Genomic DNA, 21,379 nt, shown 5'->3' on the forward strand with positions numbered 1-21,379 from the left:
AACGAATGAAATTAAATGAATTCAAATGGAATGTACATATGTGCGTTCAGGTGTTTTGCTCTGATATTTCATAAAACCGGACGACAACAACAACGCCCACGTTTCTTGGCGTTGTTCAACACTGCAGTTCACTAGCACACACACACACAAGCAAGCAAAGGCCCCACAATGGAAGCGCCCCCAACACAGACACGCACGCACACACACACACTCTCGGGGAAGAGAGGCATGCAGCATGGTTTTTTTTCATTTTTTTTTTGCGACGCTTGCCTTTCCGTTTGCATATGCATGTGTGTGAGTGCGGCAATGCATTTAACATCGTCACAATCGCATTAAAACGCCGTCGTCTACCTCTTTGGTATCCCCCTGCCCCCCTTTCCCCCTCCCCCAATTCTTCTTGGGCCACCATTTTGATTTTTGCCTTTTGCATCGTCCGCTGCCTCCCTTCTTCTTCCCTCTCATCTCCTCTCCTCTCCCCCTCCCTTTTTTGCCCTTCCTTCTGCTCCAATATCTCGTCGCCGCCGACGCCGCTTAAATCATTAAAAAGTGAACTTAAAATAAAGAAAAGTCCAGACAAAGTTGAACCTTCTATGTGTGTGTGTGCGTGTGTGTTTGTGGCAAACCGGTTTGTGCTGCCTCTTAAAAACCGAGATTTGTACGTTTTTGTGGTACATTTTCTGTTTGTTGCCTTGGCCCGGGTCCACTGCATCCTGATTTCTGATTTAGCGCAGCCTGCTTTTGCTCCTGGGCTCCAAAACTTCGGCCACGTGTCAACCCAAATGGCGTCCACACACACACATGCACGACACAAACACAAACACAAGCACACCCACACACCGACAGCAACTAAACCCACACAGTTGCAGTTTTGAAAACCGGCCGGCGTGCATAAAAGGGGGGAAAATATTGGGGGGGTGGCTGGGTGGTTGGGGCAGAGAGCCAAAGCTCGCCTGCAGTGGCCAAAAAGCTCCCGAGTGCAATGCGCTCTCCCTTCAAAGAGAGAGAGAGAAATGGGATAAGATAGGAAAGGAAGAAGGAAATGCGGAGAGAGCGCAATTATTTGCAGTTTCTTCTTCTGTTGTCTGTCGCGTCCTCAACAAACCCCCTTCGAAAGACCCCCTGCCGTAACCTCCTTGCAACACCCCACCCATGCGCGCATAATTTGGCGCTTCGCCATGTTTTCTCCTCGCTCGCCTTTGTACTTTCATGTTGCCCCCAAAAGCGCCTCTCATTTCGTTTGGGTGTTGCATGATGCATGACTCTTGGCTCTCGGCAAGAACATGGCCGGCGGCCAGAGGGGGTGCTTTTTGGCCTGACAGGGGGGCTGTGGGGCAGCGACAATGGGGGGTCTCTCCAGAGGGGTTGCCGGCAAACACGTTTTGGCTTTTGCATTGCAACTTGGGAGCCGTGTTAAGTAATTTTCTCTTCTTTTCTGTCACTTTCTTCCCCCCTTCGCTGCGGGAGAAACTCGGTTGTTTTGCGAAAAATACCCCACCCTCTTCTCATTCATTATTCAAATTGAAAATATGTATTAATAAGCCCCTCTGCGGTAATTACAAGCCCTCTCTGAGTATACCAACTCTTGAAAAGGACACTTTGATCAATAATTCTGATTACATTCTAAATTACAGATAGAATCACATGTGGTCATAGTTAATATAATAGCCAATGGCGTGGGCAGAGTTTAATAAAAGGGGTTTTAAAAAAATATGACTAAAGAATACTGGTTTTATTTGATGTTAAAAATCATTCTTATTATATGGTTTGTTAAACTTTCTAGTTATTTTTTTAATTTTTAAGTCAATTAAAAATAGTAATCAAGGATTTATAAATATGTTAAATAGATCCTTAATTGCCTCCTTTCTGGGAAATAAATCCAAGCGCTTCACATTTTATTCAGGCCATTTTGAAAGCCGATGTCGCTGTAGATACGTTGCAATCAGCGGGAGCCGTGCCATTCAGAGCTATCCGCCAGGATATGCCTTCATACGCCCCCAGAGCGACCCACTCCTCATACCACACTATATGGTATATAAACCATACAATATAGAAAGCCACCACAGCGGGCGGTACTTGGAGCAGCCTAATTTCGCAAATAATAAAATATGCTAAAATAAAAATGCTAGATACGCGCTCAACGAGCCTCGTTTACCGCTCCCCATTCTATCGTGGAATCCCCAGTTCCTCCGCCACTTTTCCCCTGGAACCCAATGCAATTGAGCGGCGCCTGCAGCCGGCACTTTTCTAATTCGCCAAACTATGGGGGACCCAGTGGAAACCTGCCCGGCTATCTCAGCTTAGCTCTTGTCCTATTCGGATTGGACTGGGGTTTTGTGTCGGATTGGATTGTTGCCCCCGCTTCGGTTGGGTGGTTTTTGTCGGATGGGTTCTCTGGGTTTGTTTGGGCTGGGTTGGCTTGGGATAGGTTGGATTGGTTTGGGATGATGGGGGTCGTGTGGGGCACACAAAAGCGCATTTTGGTTTCCGGCGGCCCGTGTGGCATGCGCTTGCCGCTGTCTTTTTGGCCACGTTTTTACTCTATCAGAGGAGGCTATAAATTCAGTTGAAAAACATGCAGATATATATATTTTACCTATTTGCTTTTAGAAGGGATTGGTTCCCTGAGAACTATAGAATTGGCACGCTTTACCTTTATTAAAATCAATTTCTGAAGAATATCATCGTTTCATAAACCATATTATAGAGATACATATTTTAAAATATTGTAATTCCGCATTATTTCTCTCAACTTTTATGGGAATTGATCATCCAGGGTATTCCCCTCTTCGATATACCCAAAACAACTGTTATTTGCGTGTTTTTTCTGCCACTGCAAAAGTTGGCTTTCCACTTTCTACGACTCTAGCTCCGACTCCAACTCCGAAATCGACTCCTGGGGGCATCTTTGGCAGCCATAAAAAAGCACGCCATTTTCTTCTCTGGCAAACTTTTGTGTAATTTTCATTTTGAGCTTGTCGCGTGCCTCCTATTTTCTCCGGCTCCTGACAATTTCCCGTCCCATGAGCCGGCGGCATTATGTACTGTTGCAGGCACGTCGTACGTTGTTTTTTCACTCCTTATTTTTGGCAGTTGCTGCACAGCAAATACAGCAAATACACGGGGATAGACACAATGCCTCAGCCTCGGCGACGGACTGTTTGTACATACATACGTACTGTCCGGAATTTACGGACTGTTGTTGTCGCTGCCGCAATGCAGTGAATTCGGCAGGGCCTCTTGGTTTTGGCCTGGCCAACACGTGACTGACCTCCTCGGTTGGGGTTTACTTCCGGGGGGAGGGTCAGGGATGTTGGCTGTTGGGCGCCGTTTTCATTTGTTGATGCGGTCGAGCAGCGTCCCTGCACTTTTGCGGCCACAAAATGTGAGCATCAAATATTGAAAACATTTCCCCGGCCGGGCTGCACAGTTTTTATGACAGTGTCTGTGGACCCCAGTGACGTGGCCAAAAAAAAAGAGCTTTTCTGGCAGATATTGTGGAGGCAAGACCCGCCTGATTGGTTTCTTGGCAACAAAAACCCCACTGAACCGCCACGAACCCGTTGCTGTTTACCCAAATAAACCCGACTTGCAACTTATTGCCATGTTATCTATGATTTTGGCAGCGGGTCCTGAAAATATTGGGGACACTGGAAGTCTTGCCACGTGACTGTATTCAAGATATGACTTCAGATGCAGTTTGCTTGAATGTTAATAAAAAAGGTACTGATTGAAAAAAATAGATGGTTTATCTAATAGGGTTTTGCAATTTAATTATGTTTCAAGAAACTAAACCATAAAAACCTCCAAAAGTAATTTAATTCAACGCCTAAAAGCAGGCAGCAATAAAGTTTCTTCCTCCGGATTGCACTTAAACGTGCCGCATTTCTAATATTTCATTAAACTTCTTCTGTAGTCCTCCATAAATTACAATAAATTTCATTCATTTAATATTCTCTTAAGAGCCATCTCCACCGTTGTCTGCCGCCTGTGAGGCGCTTCCATCTAATTTGCTTGGTTCGCCTGCACTTTGCAGGGAATTTGTTCGTTGTCGCAATGCCATAAATTGTGCAACTTATGCGGCCAACTGGCCGCCTTCTAAACTCCCCACCCCTTTACCCCTTCTGGGGGGCTATAAATTACAAGAAGGCATTTGCCACACTTCCGTTCGGAGGCCTTCAGGTTTTCGTTCTGAGGTCTGCAGTGTCTGCAGTTTTCTCCCCTTTCCAGCCAGGCTGGAGTTATTTTTGTGCCTTAAATCGGCTTAACTGGACAGTGTGGAGTGTGGTAGTAGTTGGTTCATCTGGGCAGTAAGAGGGGGCTGAAAATCAATAACCCCAAAGGGAGGTGGCCATTGTTGTCGCCGTTGTCCCTGGCAATAACATTTAAATGGCCAGGGCTTCTTGAAATTCAAATTGCGAAAGCCTGAAACTTTAACACTTCCTATAGCGTGGCAAACAACCCCAGACTTGCCCCCCCCCCCCAAACTATACCCCATTATACGTAGTTTTCTCTACAGTCTGGCTTCAAAAGTGACTGACACAGGGGCGGAGTTTCCAAAGGGGGGGCCCTTGTAATTCTAGACCAGACTGCTGCCGGTGGCGACGCTTTGTCTGGCAGACGGACGCGAGTGACGAACAAATGTGGCAAAACGATTTATTTGGCTTTATCAGCAATTTTGATTCTTCTTTGTCTTTTATAGAAAAGAGTCGTCGCATTAAGTGTTCCGCCTGCGTTGCGGCGATTTGTCATATCGCTGATTTACTAACCTTACACCAGGCATTATCTCTTGGCAAAGGAGTCCCCGGAATGGTGGAATCCGTTGGCAAAAAACCACCCTTGCCATGGAGGGTGACTTTATTTTTTTTGTGCCGAGGGTGTAACTTACGGGGCTCAGGATATCCCTCTGCATGTGTATATGCTACCGCATATCGCCGGCATCAACATCAAATTTATTGAGGTAGTTGCCAAGCGGCTCTGGCAAACAAAACGAACATGCAAACAGGAATGTTCTTTAACATGCAAACGGTTCTTTGTTTTTTCCACTTTCTTTCTTTTTTTATTACAATTTCATATATGCACTGGATAGAGTTGCCACTGCCGGGGCAAACAACGCAGCGACTACCCTGTTGCCATAACAAACATGCATAAAAAATGATGACACAGCCGGGCAAACACAGGCAATGGGGAAAAAAAAGCAACGGCAAGTGTTGCAAATTGAAAGCGCTTTTAGGCCAAAAGCAGTCACCTGAATAGCTGGGGTTCCTACAATTGGCTGGGGAATGTGGCCAGTTATCCTTTTTTAGAGCACACCCCCCTAACCTAACGAAATTGCAGAGCCCTGGCAACACTGCGTATGAGAAATCCCCTTTTATCGATATTTCGTTGCAATCCTAATGGAATTTCCTGCTTTTGCTGTCTTTTACTCCTCTCAACTGGCTGGGCTCAATATCCATTGGCCGTGTTTATTATTCATTTCCTTGCAGTTTTCAGTTTGCAGTGCCCCGATAAAGCGCTTTTCCTGCACATTTTCATGTTTACCCTTTTGGTGGGCTTCCCTGCGGTTGTCGCCAACACTTTCCACTTACAGCTCGCTGCGTTTTCGCGCCCAACCGTACATATATATACCATATGGGAGGGGCCCCGAGAATGGGTTATGCACGAGGTCTGTTATTGTTGTTACTGGCTGACTGGTTCAGTTTATTGTTATAGCGTACATTGCATTCTGATGGCCCCGCTGCAGTTGTCATAAATATCCAGCGGGTTGTAGTCTAAATAATATCTAGTAGTAGTAGTAGGATTGCCACCTCTATAACGTGTGTTCTCAGTAACCCTTTCGCCCATCCCAATTTCGAATCATAGTTGGCCCCACCAAGCAATTGTCAAAAGTCATATCATTCGATAATGTATTGGCATTGTTGTGTCGGCCGGACAAATTTATTTCTATTCAGTTGTGAAAATTTTTAGCCGTCTTTCGAATCGTTTCGGAACAACTTTCTGACTGTTGATTTATATAAAAAAAAAACCAAAAACCGGAAAAAACGATAAGAAAATAAATTCACACGATTGCAAGCGAAATTCCAAGTCGTCTAAGGAAAATTACAAATTCTTAAATTGTGCATTTCGCCGTGGTCTTCGCGAAATGGAGCCGGCCCGCGTTAAGAAGGATGAGGGGGGCGGCGAGGCCCGTACCCCCATAATCCTCAAGAGCCGCTCCGCCATTCGGATTCTTAGCCAGATGCCCAGTTCCAGCAGTGAGTATTCTTGGTGAATTTCGCGGTTCCAGAGCCCCATTCGCGCGGATATCAATCGAAAAGTATTTCAATGTCAGCGAAAACGAAACGGATACAATGAAAAAATAAAACGCAGAGAGTGACAGGGGAGAGAGCAACAAACAAAAAGCGTAGAGCTAGAAAAAAATTTTAGAAATGTTCGGGTTTGCTCATAATTTTGTGGGTCGCGCTCTATCGCGGGTTTCTTTTTTCTCGCCTCTCCCGTTCTTTTGGCGATAGAGCTTGCTGATATTTCGCACATGTTACGCAATTATCGCTCTCGGCTAGTTGGGGCTCTTCATTTTTTATAATTTTTTTCTTTTTTTTTTTGCCTGCAAGCTTGCTTTGTTTTTTGTTTGAACGTATAGCTATACATATATGTGAATCAAAATAGCACTTGCTGATAGTGTGACTGCTAAGGTAGATTTCTATGCTATGAATTGTATAGGTGAGCGTTTGCCACTTGACAACTGCGGGAAATTTGCATTTTCATTATGAGTGCGCCATAAATATTCATTTGTGATAAATTGCTGAATGCAGCTGCAACAGCTCTGGTTTCCGCGATTATAAATAAATATATTAGGTAGCGCGGCCACCTATCAAATCACGCAGGTTTGGGTAATATTTTAAAAATGTTATTACCAACTTTTAGATGGTAAACATATTAATTGACAGTTTTCAACTATCAGGCAGTCGTTAAATCAAACATTTAACTAAAGACCAGTAGCCATAAAACCACAATGTATTATAGATTTATCTGCCGGTTACCATGGCAACTAATACGTCACGCTTATCGCTCGGCTCATTCGGTGAACCACATTGCGTATACGCAACACGTCACGCACAATTCGCAGAACGAGCCTCTTTTCGATTGTTTACATTTTGGCCAACACGTTTTGGTTGGCCGCTCTCTTCTCCCCTCTCTCCCCTCTCTTTGCTCACGCACTTTTTGGTGCCTCTTTCTCTGGGTTTGCTCCCACTTTCGGATCGGCAATTTGTGCGTTTCGCATTTTGTTTGAAGTCAATGAACTTTTTCGCTTTGTTGCCCGCTCTCCTATGCTCACTTTTTTGTATTCCTCCATCTATTTGATTCTACGAGTGCGTGCGGCGGTGCGTAAGTTGCGAAATTCTTGCGATTCGCACATTCTCGCGACCCATTTTCAAGGCAGTCGCAATTTTTTGCTATTTTGTAGCGTTCGTTGAACTCGTCAAGGTAAATTAACAGGTCGCGAAAAAATTGTGGGTCCTCTGTTAGCAATATGAAAATGTGAAGAAATATTTTAAGGACGGGTAAAAAATTGTATTGCCCCATTTTACACATATTAGTAAACTAAGAATATCATCGAATTATTTTGTATATTGTATATATTCCTCAAGTGATGTATTTTCCATTTCATATTGGTTATATATTGTATCCTTTTCTATAACACATTTTTCTACACCTGTTTCCATTACAGAAATGGCGGAGGGTAATGGCGAACTGTTAGATGACATTAATCAGAAAGCCGATGACCGTGGCGATGGCGAACGTACAGAGGACTATCCCAAGCTGCTGGAGTACGGTCTGGACAAGAAAGTGAGTATTAAAAAAAAAGTTCCTACCCACCCACACATATTCTATTCACCAACTTTCACCCAAGGTCGCTGGCAAGCTGGATGAAATCTACAAAACCGGCAAGTTGGCTCACGCCGAGCTGGATGAGCGCGCCCTGGACGCGCTCAAGGAGTTTCCCGTCGATGGTGCCTTGAATGTGTTAGGTCAGTTCCTCGAATCGAACCTGGAGCACGTGTCAAACAAGTCCGCCTACCTGTGCGGCGTGATGAAGACGTACCGCCAGAAGAGTCGAGCCAGCCAACAGGGCGTGGCCGCGCCCGCAGCTGCCATTCAGGTCAAAGGTCCCGACGAGGACAAGATCAAGAAAATCCTCGAGCGCACCGGCTACACATTAGATGTGACGACAGGTAAGATAAAATCTACATTTAATAATATTCATTATTATTAATTGATCTTAAAAAAAAACAATATATCATCGTAATATTTATTTTCTACTGTCTTCAGGTCAGCGCAAATATGGCGGGCCGCCACCGGATTGGGAGGGCAATGTGCCGGGAAACGGCTGCGAGGTTTTCTGCGGCAAGATACCCAAGGACATGTACGAGGACGAACTGATTCCGCTCTTCGAGGACTGCGGCACAATCTGGGACCTACGCCTCATGATGGACCCGATGACGGGCACAAATCGTGGTTATGCATTTGTCACATTCACAAATCGCGAAGCGGCCGTCAATGCAGTGCGACAGGTATTTAAGCCAACCACAGACCATCCATACCCACGACCACCACCTCCACCCCTCAAGAACCAGAACCCCAGACCTCCAAAAACCCAGCCCCCCAAAGAAAAAAGCCTCCCGCTTCAATGTTTTTTACGTATTGCTAACTCTTACGATTATATACATTATCCTATATATACATATTTAACGTATTGTATCCACATATTTACTATCGTGTTTTACACATCGGAAGAAGTAGGAACAGTTATGCGGCCAAAAACAAAATTCAAATATTCTAAAATTCTCCACAGCAAGACCGAAAAATTACCAATATGATCTATACGATTTGGCGCTTTTAGATCCGACCATGAGAAATTGTGCAATTTTATTTAGTTTTTACCGTATGCTAACTTTACCTCTGCCTTCGCTATGAACTCTTAAATTTGAACTATAGGCAACGCTATCTGTCTCACTCTCTCGCTGTCTCTCTCTACTTGATCTTTCTGTAACTTATGTAATGCATGTCCCGTCTTCTATGAGTTGTAATCTTAATTTATGCAAATGAATCTCTGCAGCGCCTTAAATCCGTTCAAATTGCAAGTTTGAAAAGAGTTCTCTTTCTCAACGAATAAAAGATTTGGCCTCCTCCCTAAAAACACACACAACCCCGAAAAAACCCCCCTTTTTCTCTCTATCTGTATTATTTTCTTTTTAGTTGAAAATTTCTCTAGTACTAAGTCCAGCTATGTAGCTATCAACTTTTGTAGTCAACTAAGCAGCGTACGTTTAATCTCACTGTCTGGTTTTATTTAGACGAGCATGACCAAAATTCAGACCATGATATTGGCTGGCAAAAGTAATAAGGCCCCCCAAATATCTTCTGCCCTAACCAGTTAACCACTAACAAAAACGTTTTTCCTTTAACATTTCCAAACCGAAACTCAACTGAAATTCAATCCACGCGGCCCGCTTCAAAATTGGTAAACAAACGAAAAGTTTAACAATCCTAATCTTATTATTTAACCCCTCCTTATTCTTATCGACCTTATTTGCCTTAGTTCAAAATTATTTGTTAGTTATGATTTTATTATTGTTTATTATTAACATTGAATTGGTATTAAAAAGAATCGTTTTACCTTCCCTTCCACAATTTAGCTCGATAATCACGAAATAAAACCCGGCAAGTGTCTGAAAATAAATATAAGCGTACCGAATCTGCGCCTTTTCGTAGGCAATATTCCCAAGTCAAAGGGCAAAGATGAAATTTTAGAGGAATTTGGTAAACTTACAGGTAAATTGACAAAACACGAAATTAACAAAAAAAATATATTTTAAATTACCATCACTGGAGTTGCAACATCCGCAACTTCACAATCGGCATTAAATTGTAAACAAAAATCCAATTGGCTAAACCAACAGAAATTGGCTAATTGCAGAAAGCAAGACTGTTTTACTGTAGGTTAGAAAGGGTCTTAGGGCTTATGAATTCAGTTTAATTTATATATTATTGTTTCAACTCATCCTTACTATTCACCCTCCACCTCAAACCATCCAAACATCCGCCATTGCCATTTTGACACTTCAGAAAAATTAAAGTGTTCTCCCCCGAAAGAAAAAATCGAGACACTCTTTTCAAATGCGCTCTCGCCCCCATGAATAAAAACCGAACCACAAACATCGTCGGATGCATTTCTCAGTTTTATCATATATATACGTTGCCTCATATATAGCACACACACACTCAGACAATCACACCGACACTACTACATACTCACATAGATACAGCGACACGCCCATTTGTCTCATTGCCATTCGTTACAAGCTTGAATTGTCGTATAAGAATATTTCTTTTAACTTATTTACATAATATCTCCAGTCATTAACTTTGCCTTCGAAAAATAAACCAACAAAAAATATTCAAATTTTTAAATTTTTTACCAAATTGTTATGCATTCCAAAACTTTGTTTTCCATTATGTTATATAATATTAATTACACCGTAGGACAGCAGGCTCTAAAAATTATAAATATTAAGTATACGCAGTGTGCCAGCTAGAAAGTCAACTCAAATGAAATTTATAAGGTAAGATCGAGTCGCATTTTGACTTTCTAGCTGCATAGAGCCCGAAGAGTATCTCTTTTTTTTGATTTCAAAGTAATTATTCCGCATAGTAAGTACTAGTACTGGTAGTGAAAACGAATAATCCACATCAAATCAACTGGAATTTAGCTAAAGAACAACCTTATTTTTGAGTAAATTCCTTTTTTATTTGGCACGCAATACAAAATATTACGAAAAAAACGTTACTAAAGTTTAGATAATAGAACTCCACAATTTCTCCCACCCATGAGAATTACTATCACACACGTACACTCATTTTACCACCTTTGAAAACCACCACAAGCCCGATACCAAATCAATCCAAAATCAAATCGCAGTACCAATGAACTACAAATTTTTCATAGCAAATCAAAATTTTCTTTTGTTTTGTGTGAACTTTCAAACAATTGCAGCTAAATGATTTTGAAATTCGGAAAGGCAAAAAGATTGGTGTTACGATATCATTTAACAATCACCGGCTATTTGTCGGCAATATACCTAAGAATAGAGATCGCGACGAATTAATTGAGGAATTTTCAAAACATGCACGTAAGTGATCCAAAAACCAACAGCAACAGCAACCACAAACAAAGCAAAAGACCCTCAAAAAACCAGCCCAGCACAAACCCCAATTGGCTACCAGAATTGGCCAACCCCAATTAATTGTACCTGTAATCCCTTGTAAATGTTTTTAGGGGCGATACTTGCAGAATTGAAAAGCGCATGGAAGCCTACGAAATGAAGTATCAATTGGATTTTTGTTTTGCAATTTTCGCTTTTAAAATGCTAATCCCCCGAAATCGAAAAGAACAAAATTATCAAACACTTTGAAACTCCCCCCACGAAATTGAAACATTTTAACAAACGACCTGATTTAAGGACATGGCTTTGTATCTAAATTAAAGCCCTGTCCTTGGGTCGATTGCATTTTTACCTCTTTGCCATTACTCTCACTCATTTTCTGTGGCGCTAAGCGCTGTTAGTAAATACAACAAAAAATTAATTGTTCTTTAATATTTTTTTTGTTCAACATTCCAATATTATTAAATGTGCCCAATTTGTTGACATTGAAAACCTGTAGCTAAACAATTCGCTAACCAAAACATTTTGAATATTTTTGAAAACCGAAAATAATAAAGGGATGAACCTAGTTTTTGTTTTAGTGCAGACCTATATCATATACACATAGAAAATAAACGGCGCACACAAACCAAACCAAACCGAAAAGCGATCCCCCAAAAACCAAAATATGAAACAGTAATTCGTCTACTCAAATCGATATGTTTTGGCCTATTCATGTTGAATAAATAAAATTCATTTACTTAATGACTGGAGACTACAAGCCTTAAAAATGAACTCATTTTACTCTAACTCTCTCTGTATCTATCTCTCACATAAGCGCTACTTCCCCGAGCAATTGATGCAAACGAATCGACGAGAAACTAAGCCAAATTCAAAATCCTATATCCATATTTCGTTGTTACGTTATTGTTCTCTATCTACCGATATCTCTCTTTGTATCTCAGTGTACACACCGTTCTCTCTATCTCTTAATCTGTCTAACTCTGGCTATGTTTGTGTATAGTTTTCCCGTTATCGTTTCCATTACTCCAAACGAAAAATAAATCCAAGCTCAATGTGTGCTCTATACTTCGTGTTGTGTTTTTGGTTATACCTTTTTTTTTACCTTTCCTATTTTTATTGCAACATGTACTATATATAAACAAACAAACAACAACAAATAGCAACAGAGGTTTTTTAAGTGTTTTTCTAAATGTGTGTTTCATTTTACAATACTCTCTATACGTACTACATATCCAACTTAATGTTATACCCCCCGCTCTCTGTAATACTTTCTCTAAATCTCGAACCTTGCATACACAAAACCGAAAATGTTATTAGCTTAGCGCATTAAATTATTCAAAAATATTTCAAAAAGTTAAGCAAGCAGCAATTGTTGGCATTGGTTTTCAAAATCATCTAATTCGCTCTACATATTATATAGAGATTCAGATTACGGAAATGCTCATTATTTTACACAGCAGACAAAAAAAAAAGACGAAAACAATCTTGAGCGATTGGAGCCCGCTCTCCTGTCGTGTAAAATTTTGTGCATTTCTGTTTCAATATAATACAGTGTACCATTTATTTATAACTAATCGCCCAGAGTGCGTCTCAGTGTCTTATCACCTGTACTCTCAAACATTCTCGCACACAAACACCTGCCAATATACCGATACAGATACAAATACTTTTTTGTTGTATTACTTTCGTTTCAATTTTTACATATGCAACCAACTAATCATATTGCATTTGAATTGATAACACGATTTATATTTACCGTACTCAAATGACAATTTTCTTTATTTAAAAATAAACCTGATCCCGAATCTGAACCTATAGCTGGCCTTTACGAGGTAATCATCTACAGTTCGCCAGATGATAAGAAAAAGAATCGCGGCTTCTGTTTTCTCGAATACGAGTCACACAAGGCGGCATCTTTGGCCAAACGAAGGCTTGGCACAGGAAGAATTAAGGTAAGATCAGCAAAGTAGTCTCTAAAACAAGAGCCTTATAAAAGATGTATATTTATAGGTTTGGGGATGTGATATAATAGTCGACTGGGCCGATCCACAGGAGGAGCCGGATGAACAAACCATGTCCAAGGTTAAAGTTCTGTATGTGCGAAATCTAACCCAGGACGTCTCAGAGGATAAGCTAAAGGTAAAAGTAGAAAATTCTATATTCTAAACATAGTATAATAATCTATTTTATCAACAGGAGCAATTTGAGCAATATGGAAAGGTGGAACGCGTTAAGAAAATTAAAGACTATGCCTTTATACACTTTGAGGATCGTGATAGCGCCGTCGAAGCTATGCGTGGCCTTAATGGCAAGGAGATCGGCGCCTCGAATATTGAGGTGGGTTTTCTTAAAGCTGAGTCTCTGAAACATATATCTTATATAATATCCATTATAGGTCTCTCTAGCCAAACCTCCTTCGGACAAAAAGAAAAAGGAGGAAATTCTGCGGGCTCGTGAGCGCCGTATGATGCAAATGATGCAAGCGCGTCCCGGGATCGTGGGGTATGTGTTTCCACCTCCTTCACTTTAAAAAAAACTTCCCACCAAAATACCCCACATAAGTTAAACTTGTCTAGCACAGCACAACACCTCCACTTATTGGCGCAAAATTCAAAAATAAATTAAAAACAACAAATCCATTGGGCACCTTAGATTTCGGCTAAATCCAAATTGAAAATGTCTGTTTGCTCTTCAAGTCGCCACCATTTCAAGCAGTCAATTAATTATATTTATATTTTATTATTATTTTCTTTCTTTCTTTGCCAATTGCCCGCCACGCGAATGAACTTCACCCCCACCAAATACTTTGTTGTCCCCCGAACACGACACCAAAACATACAAAAAAAATATAACCAAAAACCTCACTCAATCTATATTCGAATGCCATGTCCGTGTGGGATTACCTTGTAAAGATTTGAAACCTTGTCTCCATACAGAAACCTGTCGCCGACACATCCCAGCATGATGTCCTTGACGCCCATGCGCCTCCAAGGGGCGCGCATGCCGCTGCGTACGCCGATACCACGCGAATACGGTAAGTTTGGCAAATTTGCCAAGTGAATAGGGCCGCTTCCGTTTCCGGTTGCGCCCTAGATGTCTCTGTATGTATATGCATAGCTCGCAACGGCTATGTTCATCATGTTGATGTGTTGATGAGGAGAAAAGAGGAGGCCGCTAGCGCCTTCATTTTGGGACTCTACACAATTGAGAAAAAATACTTTATAACTTTTGTTAATTTGGTTTAATACTCGTAGTCAATTAGCCAAGTTGTTAGGCACACTCAGTTACACACACACACACTAACACCACTCATACATCCACACAGTATCTTATAGGTTTGTTTTTAGTTCTTAGCTCGAAAGTCTAACCGAAAAGCGCAGCAGCTACTGATCCAACCTAACACTAATCCGGTCTGCAGTTTATGCCTTAAGTTGAACGATATCAATATCATCATGTCTGCCATCAAACGCAACGTTTTGTTACCCTCTGTTTATCTTAAATATTGTTTTTCCTCGCCTCATTATTTAAGTTTTTAAGGTTTAGAAAGCGCGCGCTATCCACTAACATTTGTATAATCGTCCCTAAGAACAACAAGCCACATACTACAAACACAAGCACACCCTCACTCTCACTTTCACCCAAATGCCCCCAAAGTCACGCTTAGCACTGCCCTCGAGTCCCAGTCGAGTGAGAAAACGTATCCAGCTAGATCGAGATTAACCAACCCACTAACCCTAAGATCTCTGACCATTGGCAATCAATTGAAGTAACTTGAATATAACCATTTCTCACTGATTTCTATTACTTTCCCCATCTAACTAATCGTAAATGTTGTCTCTTTCTTTCTGGTACTCTCGCATTTGCAAGTTATATGTCAATGCTCTATTTATGTATTCTCCACTACAATTACTATCATCGGTTAATTCGCATGTTTGTGTTTATTTCCTTATCGATGTTGTCCAGTTTTTATTGTTTTATAAGTATAACCCATCTTCGACTCTCCCGCCCCTCCGATCCGAACTCTCTGTGTCGCCAAGTGCAGGGCATCAAGAAAACGAAAAATACTAACACATACTCTCAATCCATAACCAAAGCATAGACATTAGACATTAAACCTTAAACGTTGTCCATAGTTGTTTACGATAATTAAATGTTGCAATTGTGTTCTCTGTGTAGCGAATGTTAAGCACCCTGTATACTGTTTGATGTTATATCACCGGTAAGTAACCCTAAGTCTCATCTACTTATGCCACATACCGACCGATTCGCGTGTGTTAGTGTGACATCTAAACCACCAAAGCCACCAAAAACACCCAACAACCACAGACAAGACCACCATTCCATATATTATCCCCCCGAGTATATTGTTAATGCGTTATAGTACGCGCCCGATTCGTTGACCATTGGCAAAGTGAAACAATTGGCAGCATAATGATATAATATCAGGGAGGAGCTTAGGTCTAGATCTATAGGGGAGGTCTCTCCCGCAACCCGTACATCCGTATATCGTAACCCATTTAGAATCCCGAACCTAATCCTAATACCCCACCCCACCACCTACTAGAATACGATTACGACTATTTCGGTTTCTCGGACTACCGCCAAGGGACCTATACCAATGAATCGTTCTACGAGGAGCTGTACCGCTCGTATGATGGGGAGTACAACTACTATGATTACCCCAGCGGCAACGGGGGCAGCGGGGGCGGCGGCGGGAGTGTGACCGGCGGCTCGATGGTACCGCTCTCGTCGGGCGGCTCCCAGAATTCACCGCTGTCCGGTGGCCAGCGATCGGCCAGAGGATCGGCAAGTGGTCCTAGTGGTTCGACGAGCGTTATGGTGCGTTTTTATAAATCGAAAATCTCTCCTATATTAGATCCTCTCGAATCGGAGTACAATTTGAAGAACAAGAACACAACGCACACAGAAACACAAGATTTGTAGAGTTCATTTTGAGTTATACTGATTTAGATATATGCCCTCAGTTGATTGCCTTCCTGTCTTGTAGTTAGTTTATTTCGTATTTGATTTATTTAAAAGAAAAAACGCTTCATCATTTGGCCTTAATTTCCCCAAAATATGTTCTTTTTGTTTCGTTTATATAAAGTCAAAATTTGCACGTCTCTTGCTGCCAAATTCCACCAAACACCACCCACTATTCACCCAAAACCCAAAAAACCATGCCACGCCCACACAACACCCACAGATACAAATACACGTGCACGCCCATTGCCGGAAAAAGGATTATTTGTTGTTGCTTGTTTCGCCTTGTTTTCGCTTTACCCATGGAAACACCCAACATCCAGTATTTTAAGGACTCAACGCGCCACGCCGCAATCGAAAAATTAACAAACGGTGCTTTATTACGCTTAACTTATGCTTTGCTTGTACGTATACCCCACCTGCTTATTTATTTATAATTTTAATTGCACCATCCATACCGCCAGGCTGAAGAAGTAACCATTAATAACATATTTATGAGCTGAACACGGCGTGCTGACGTTTTAATTTTAATTAATTAATTTAGCAATTAAGCGAAGAGCTTTTTATTACAATTGCGCACTAAAGTGTGCATCGCTTTATGTTACTATTAAAAATACTTATTTTTTTTGTATCAACGCCAACGCTTTAATGTTTAAACCAATTAACCGCATTACGCTTATTGTACTCCTTTAGTTACATTATAAAACAAATTTACAAACATGGTAAAGTTATTTTTTGAATATTGTGTCAATCGCAAGAGGCAAAACTTTTGTTGCTTGGACTTGAACGTTTCAAGCGCCCCAGATCCGTTGTTATAAGTATATTATAATAATAATACCCAATTGACTAGTTAAATGCTCACTCAGTTTACACATGATACAGAGAACAGTATATATACATCTTAGTAATTTCTATATAAATAATACATACTTTATATGCATACATTACATCGTGTATGTACAATCAAACAAACAGTTTTTACACCAAGAATCTAACGCGTTTATTTCGATTTTTTTCTTTTCTTTTCTTTCTTTTTATGTGTTCTTGTTATATACTTATCTATATACAAACAATTCATTTGTTTTTCGGTACAATATGACAAAAAACAACAAATCTTGAAAAAAAATTATATATATGTTCGTCAAAACCAAAAAAAAACCCACATTAAAATTACAAATTCTATCTCTGCCACCAACCTAAATCAAAATCAAAACGAAAATCAACCACCAACCAAACGACCAAATCTAAAACCAAATCGTTAACCTTTCGATTCCAAAAAACCAAAACAAAAACTGTTTTTCTGACCCCCCACCTCTTTCCGAAAATGCAACCGCTCCAAATTCGAAATTCTCATCGATTCGACCATCAAAATTCAAAATCAATTCAAAAACGTACTTTTATTTTGCTTACTCTTTCGTTCAATTCGAAATTTGAAATGACCAAAATTTGACAATTATCTTGGCGATCCATATATATACAAACACATTCAATTATGTATAAAAAAAAAATGCTAATACTATTGAAAAATTGTAAATGCAAAAATTCGAACAAAAATCTCGAAACCTGAAAAACTAAAATCAAAAACGAAATCAAAACGCAAAACCAAACCAACGACCGATGGATAACCCAAAATGATGGAAAATGGAACCGAATCTGGAAATGCATAAAACACGCTCTCGAACCACCCACCACCCCCACACACACACATACACCACACGAACACCTCACACACACACACACACACACCACCCACAAAACGCAACTAATGCATGCAATTATGACGATGATGATGATGATGATCATAATGATGATGATGACCTAACCACTGTGCCATTGAAAAATGACCACGATGATGATGATGTGGATGTGGATGTGTAGGGAATTGGTCGTGGGCATGGAGTCACAATGCCGCGTGGCAGAGTCGTTGGCCAACGTGGCAGCATCAGTCGTCTGGGGGCCCAAACAGCGCCACAGGCGGCGGCAGCGGCAGCGGCGGCGGGACAGGCGGCGGCGGCGGTAGCTCAGCGGGGGGCCACCGGTCAGGGGGCGCCGGCAGCAACCGGGGGGGTCCGTGGGGTGGTGCCAACGCGTCCCAGCGTTCGTGGCACCCAGCACGTCAAGCCGCTACAAAATTTACCAGGTGAGCTCAACAAAAAACACAAAGAACGTACTCGTATCTCAATAAAAAATACACCACAACAAAAAATACCAAACCAAAATCAAACCAACCAACAAAAAGAAATCAAATCAATCAAATTCAAACCAAATCAAACCAAATCGAATCAAAAACAATCCCAACAACCTGCGCCAAGTGAAAACTGCATAATCAAAAACCAACAACAGCGACAAACTTGAGAGAATATATATATGTGTACATTGCAAATGTCAAATTCATATAAATTAATAAGTAAAGCCAAGTAAAAATGTAAACATGCATACGAAATACCATCCACTCCCCTAAAAATACACCTACACACACACTCATCACGCGCACAAAGACACACACACAAACGAACATAATGAGAGATTTAAATATAGTGTGAATCCCCGAACCCAGATCCTAACCCCCCAAAAAAAGGTCACTTCAATGTCGTGTGTAACGCATTTGTAACTGTTCTAAATGTTGTAAAGTTTTACCCATTCCTTTGTTATTTTTTTTATTTCCAATATTAATACTTTTCTTATAAAATGTTTCTTTGTGATCCAAGTAGTTGTGATCTTGCTGCTTACGATTGTCCATTTTTTTCCTTTTCTGTGTCAGCGCTGAGATGTATGCTACATTTTTTGATGCATGGTTTTTTCACTCTTTTCCAATTGTAAGCAGCAATTGACAGCCACGCCCATTAAAAACAGAATCCATCTACCCATCCGCACACACACATACACACAATCGAACTTCGCCTATGTATATGGAAAGCCATTATAACAAATTATGTAATTGTTTATACGCATATTGTCTTGGATATGTACCTAACTATATGAGCAATGTCTGTAAACGTTTATGAATCGATTAGTATTTATGTCCCACCAAACCACCCAAGCACAGAGAATATATATTGTCACCTACTTATTAAGCGTCATAGAGAGTCGAAGAGTCGTTTGGGAGAGCTGAAGCATTATTGGCACCCATCTCTGTTCCGATTAATAACCAACCCCCGAACCCCCATCTACAGTACCCATCCCGCCGAAAAGAAAAAGATCCCCATCCAAAATTTTGACGTACGTGTATATAATTTTTTGTGTTTTTTTTACCCCGCGCTGATTTGTTGGCCACCAGCTACAAATAATATACTTATACAAATGAAACGCGTTTCAAGATTGACCTGATCGATTGCGATTGCACAAATCTAAATATAAAACCTTTATTTATACATTATTTATATTCTAGCCCATTACTTTAACAATATACATATGATATTTTGTGTGATTTTATGTATATCGAATTGTGAGTCTTGTTAATTAATTATCCATCATGCTTTGCAAAGCCAAAAAAAAAAAAAAAACAAAAAAAAATTAATAGTTTAGTAACCTATACACACATGTATACCAATATGACCTTATATATGTATAATATAACCACCCTTTAACATTTCATACATATCATATCCTCACACAGGGTGACACCAATACCAACTGAGATCGTTTTTTATTTATTTTATGTATAAACAAATACTAATCGATTCGTGTATTATGTTTACAACACGCACACACACCAACCAATTTTTGTTATAATTTGTTGTCAATGGAATCTATACTTGTTTATATATACATATATACATACAGCGGAGAACCCCCAAACAGATCACGCTTTTGCCCCAGTAATGTGGGTTGACTAACACCAGCTGGCAAAAGCGTGACGACCTCGAGAAGCACCCAATCAATCAAAACAACCCACCCACCAAAAAACACGGAACTCCACCACCCACCGCCCAATCACCTGCTTCCGTTTTTGAACACGCTTTACATTTTTGTGGCTGTATTCGTAGATACTTTTGTCTTCCCCGGAAGACTCGTTTTTATTTACTGTTAGAATGCTTCACACACACATGCTCATTACAAGCGCTTTGTTTTTGGAAACCACAACTGTGTCAGCGATAAAAAAAAACACAACCCAAAATCAAAAAATGAATGCAAAAGAAAAAAAAAATCCAAAATCCTAAATCTGTTTCTAGCTGGAGCTGCACTCAAGACATATATGGAGGGCAACTAAGCGTAGCACATCGGTCATCTCCTGGTACAGCGACAAGAGTCGCTCTCCGGTGAAGAAGAGTAAAGTCCATAGGTCCTCACATAGCAAAACCAAGTCACACAAGTCCAAGAAGCATTCCCACAAATCCAAGTCGTCTCGGCCCGATAAAGAAAAGAAGCTCAAGCGGAAGTCCGTTTAAACCAAATTTATTCCGTCGCAAGAACACATACACCCCTCATACATGATATATATATATATCACATTTGTTTTTTCAAAATCAAGTCCAAACGAAGAAGCTCGTCATTCAAGAATACACATCACGCGTCTCGTCTTTAGGAACATGCTGCATCAAAATCATTAGCGCCAGATCAGATCAGTTCAGCCCTGTAGACACCGAAAGAAGTCCTTGCAAAATTCCAAATTTCAAAATATGAGTGGAGAAGCCCGCACACTCGTCGTCAAGGCCCAATTTCAAGCACACGTATAATACACTAGCCGAGCTTTTCAAGTACAGCGCTCTGTTGTCCCTCGGTCCAGGGATCCATTCATCGATCTGGCGGACGATTCTGTTTGTGCAACCTTGTCCCGGTTATCGGTTATCGCCGCTACCCAAATCGTTAGCTGTACTAAATGTTCCATGTTCCATGTCAGGCGATAATATCATGTACAATTGTTTTACTTACAAAAAACCCGTTTGGTAATTGTTAACTCACAAACACGATGACACTCTGCACCAAATAACACCCACAATCACACACCACACCCCAAACACAATACATTTGTACATGTAACCGTGTCCCCAAGTCCCTGGCGTTATGTCGAGTTAACACGATTCCCCGATTTGTGATGTGTAAAACCAATGATGAGATAAATTAAACGAACAAAAGATCAAATGGTGTTGTCTTTAATATTTTTTGGAAACACAAACGACCGTCTCTCCCCCCATTACTACTACTACCGCCACGAAATCGAAGTGGACCAA

General features: G+C 40.8%; 1 protein-coding gene across 23 annotated transcripts in view; it reads left to right on the forward strand.

Annotated features, from left to right (window-relative positions):
• Positions 1-21,379, forward strand: part of LOC119559570 (heterogeneous nuclear ribonucleoprotein R) — a 56,616-nt gene that overhangs the window by 30,028 nt on the left and 5,209 nt on the right. For 3 of the 23 annotated variants that reach the window (XM_037872605.1, XM_037872617.1, XM_037872622.1), the window contains 11 exons: positions 7,727-7,845; positions 7,910-8,231; positions 8,329-8,570; positions 9,696-9,831; positions 13,044-13,177; positions 13,236-13,364; positions 13,422-13,562; positions 13,621-13,727; positions 14,138-14,259; positions 15,790-16,064; positions 18,087-18,348. In XM_037872605.1, coding sequence (XP_037728533.1) covers positions 7,727-7,845; positions 7,910-8,231; positions 8,329-8,570; positions 9,696-9,831; positions 13,044-13,177; positions 13,236-13,364; positions 13,422-13,562; positions 13,621-13,727; positions 14,138-14,259; positions 15,790-16,064; positions 18,087-18,348 — 1,989 coding nt within the window. Of the gene's footprint in view, positions 1-5,898; positions 6,252-7,726; positions 7,846-7,909; positions 8,232-8,328; positions 8,571-9,695; positions 9,832-11,053; positions 11,190-13,043; positions 13,178-13,235; positions 13,365-13,421; positions 13,563-13,620; positions 13,728-14,137; positions 14,260-15,401; positions 15,445-15,789; positions 16,065-18,086; positions 18,349-20,380; positions 21,291-21,379 lie in introns of those variants that run through there. The other 20 variants (XM_037872632.1, XM_037872640.1, XM_037872654.1 and 17 more) reach the window with 20 other exon arrangements.

This window comes from Drosophila subpulchrella, chromosome 3R, assembly GCF_014743375.2.
Source record: "Drosophila subpulchrella strain 33 F10 #4 breed RU33 chromosome 3R, RU_Dsub_v1.1 Primary Assembly, whole genome shotgun sequence".
Classification (NCBI taxonomy): domain Eukaryota; kingdom Metazoa; phylum Arthropoda; class Insecta; order Diptera; family Drosophilidae; genus Drosophila; species Drosophila subpulchrella.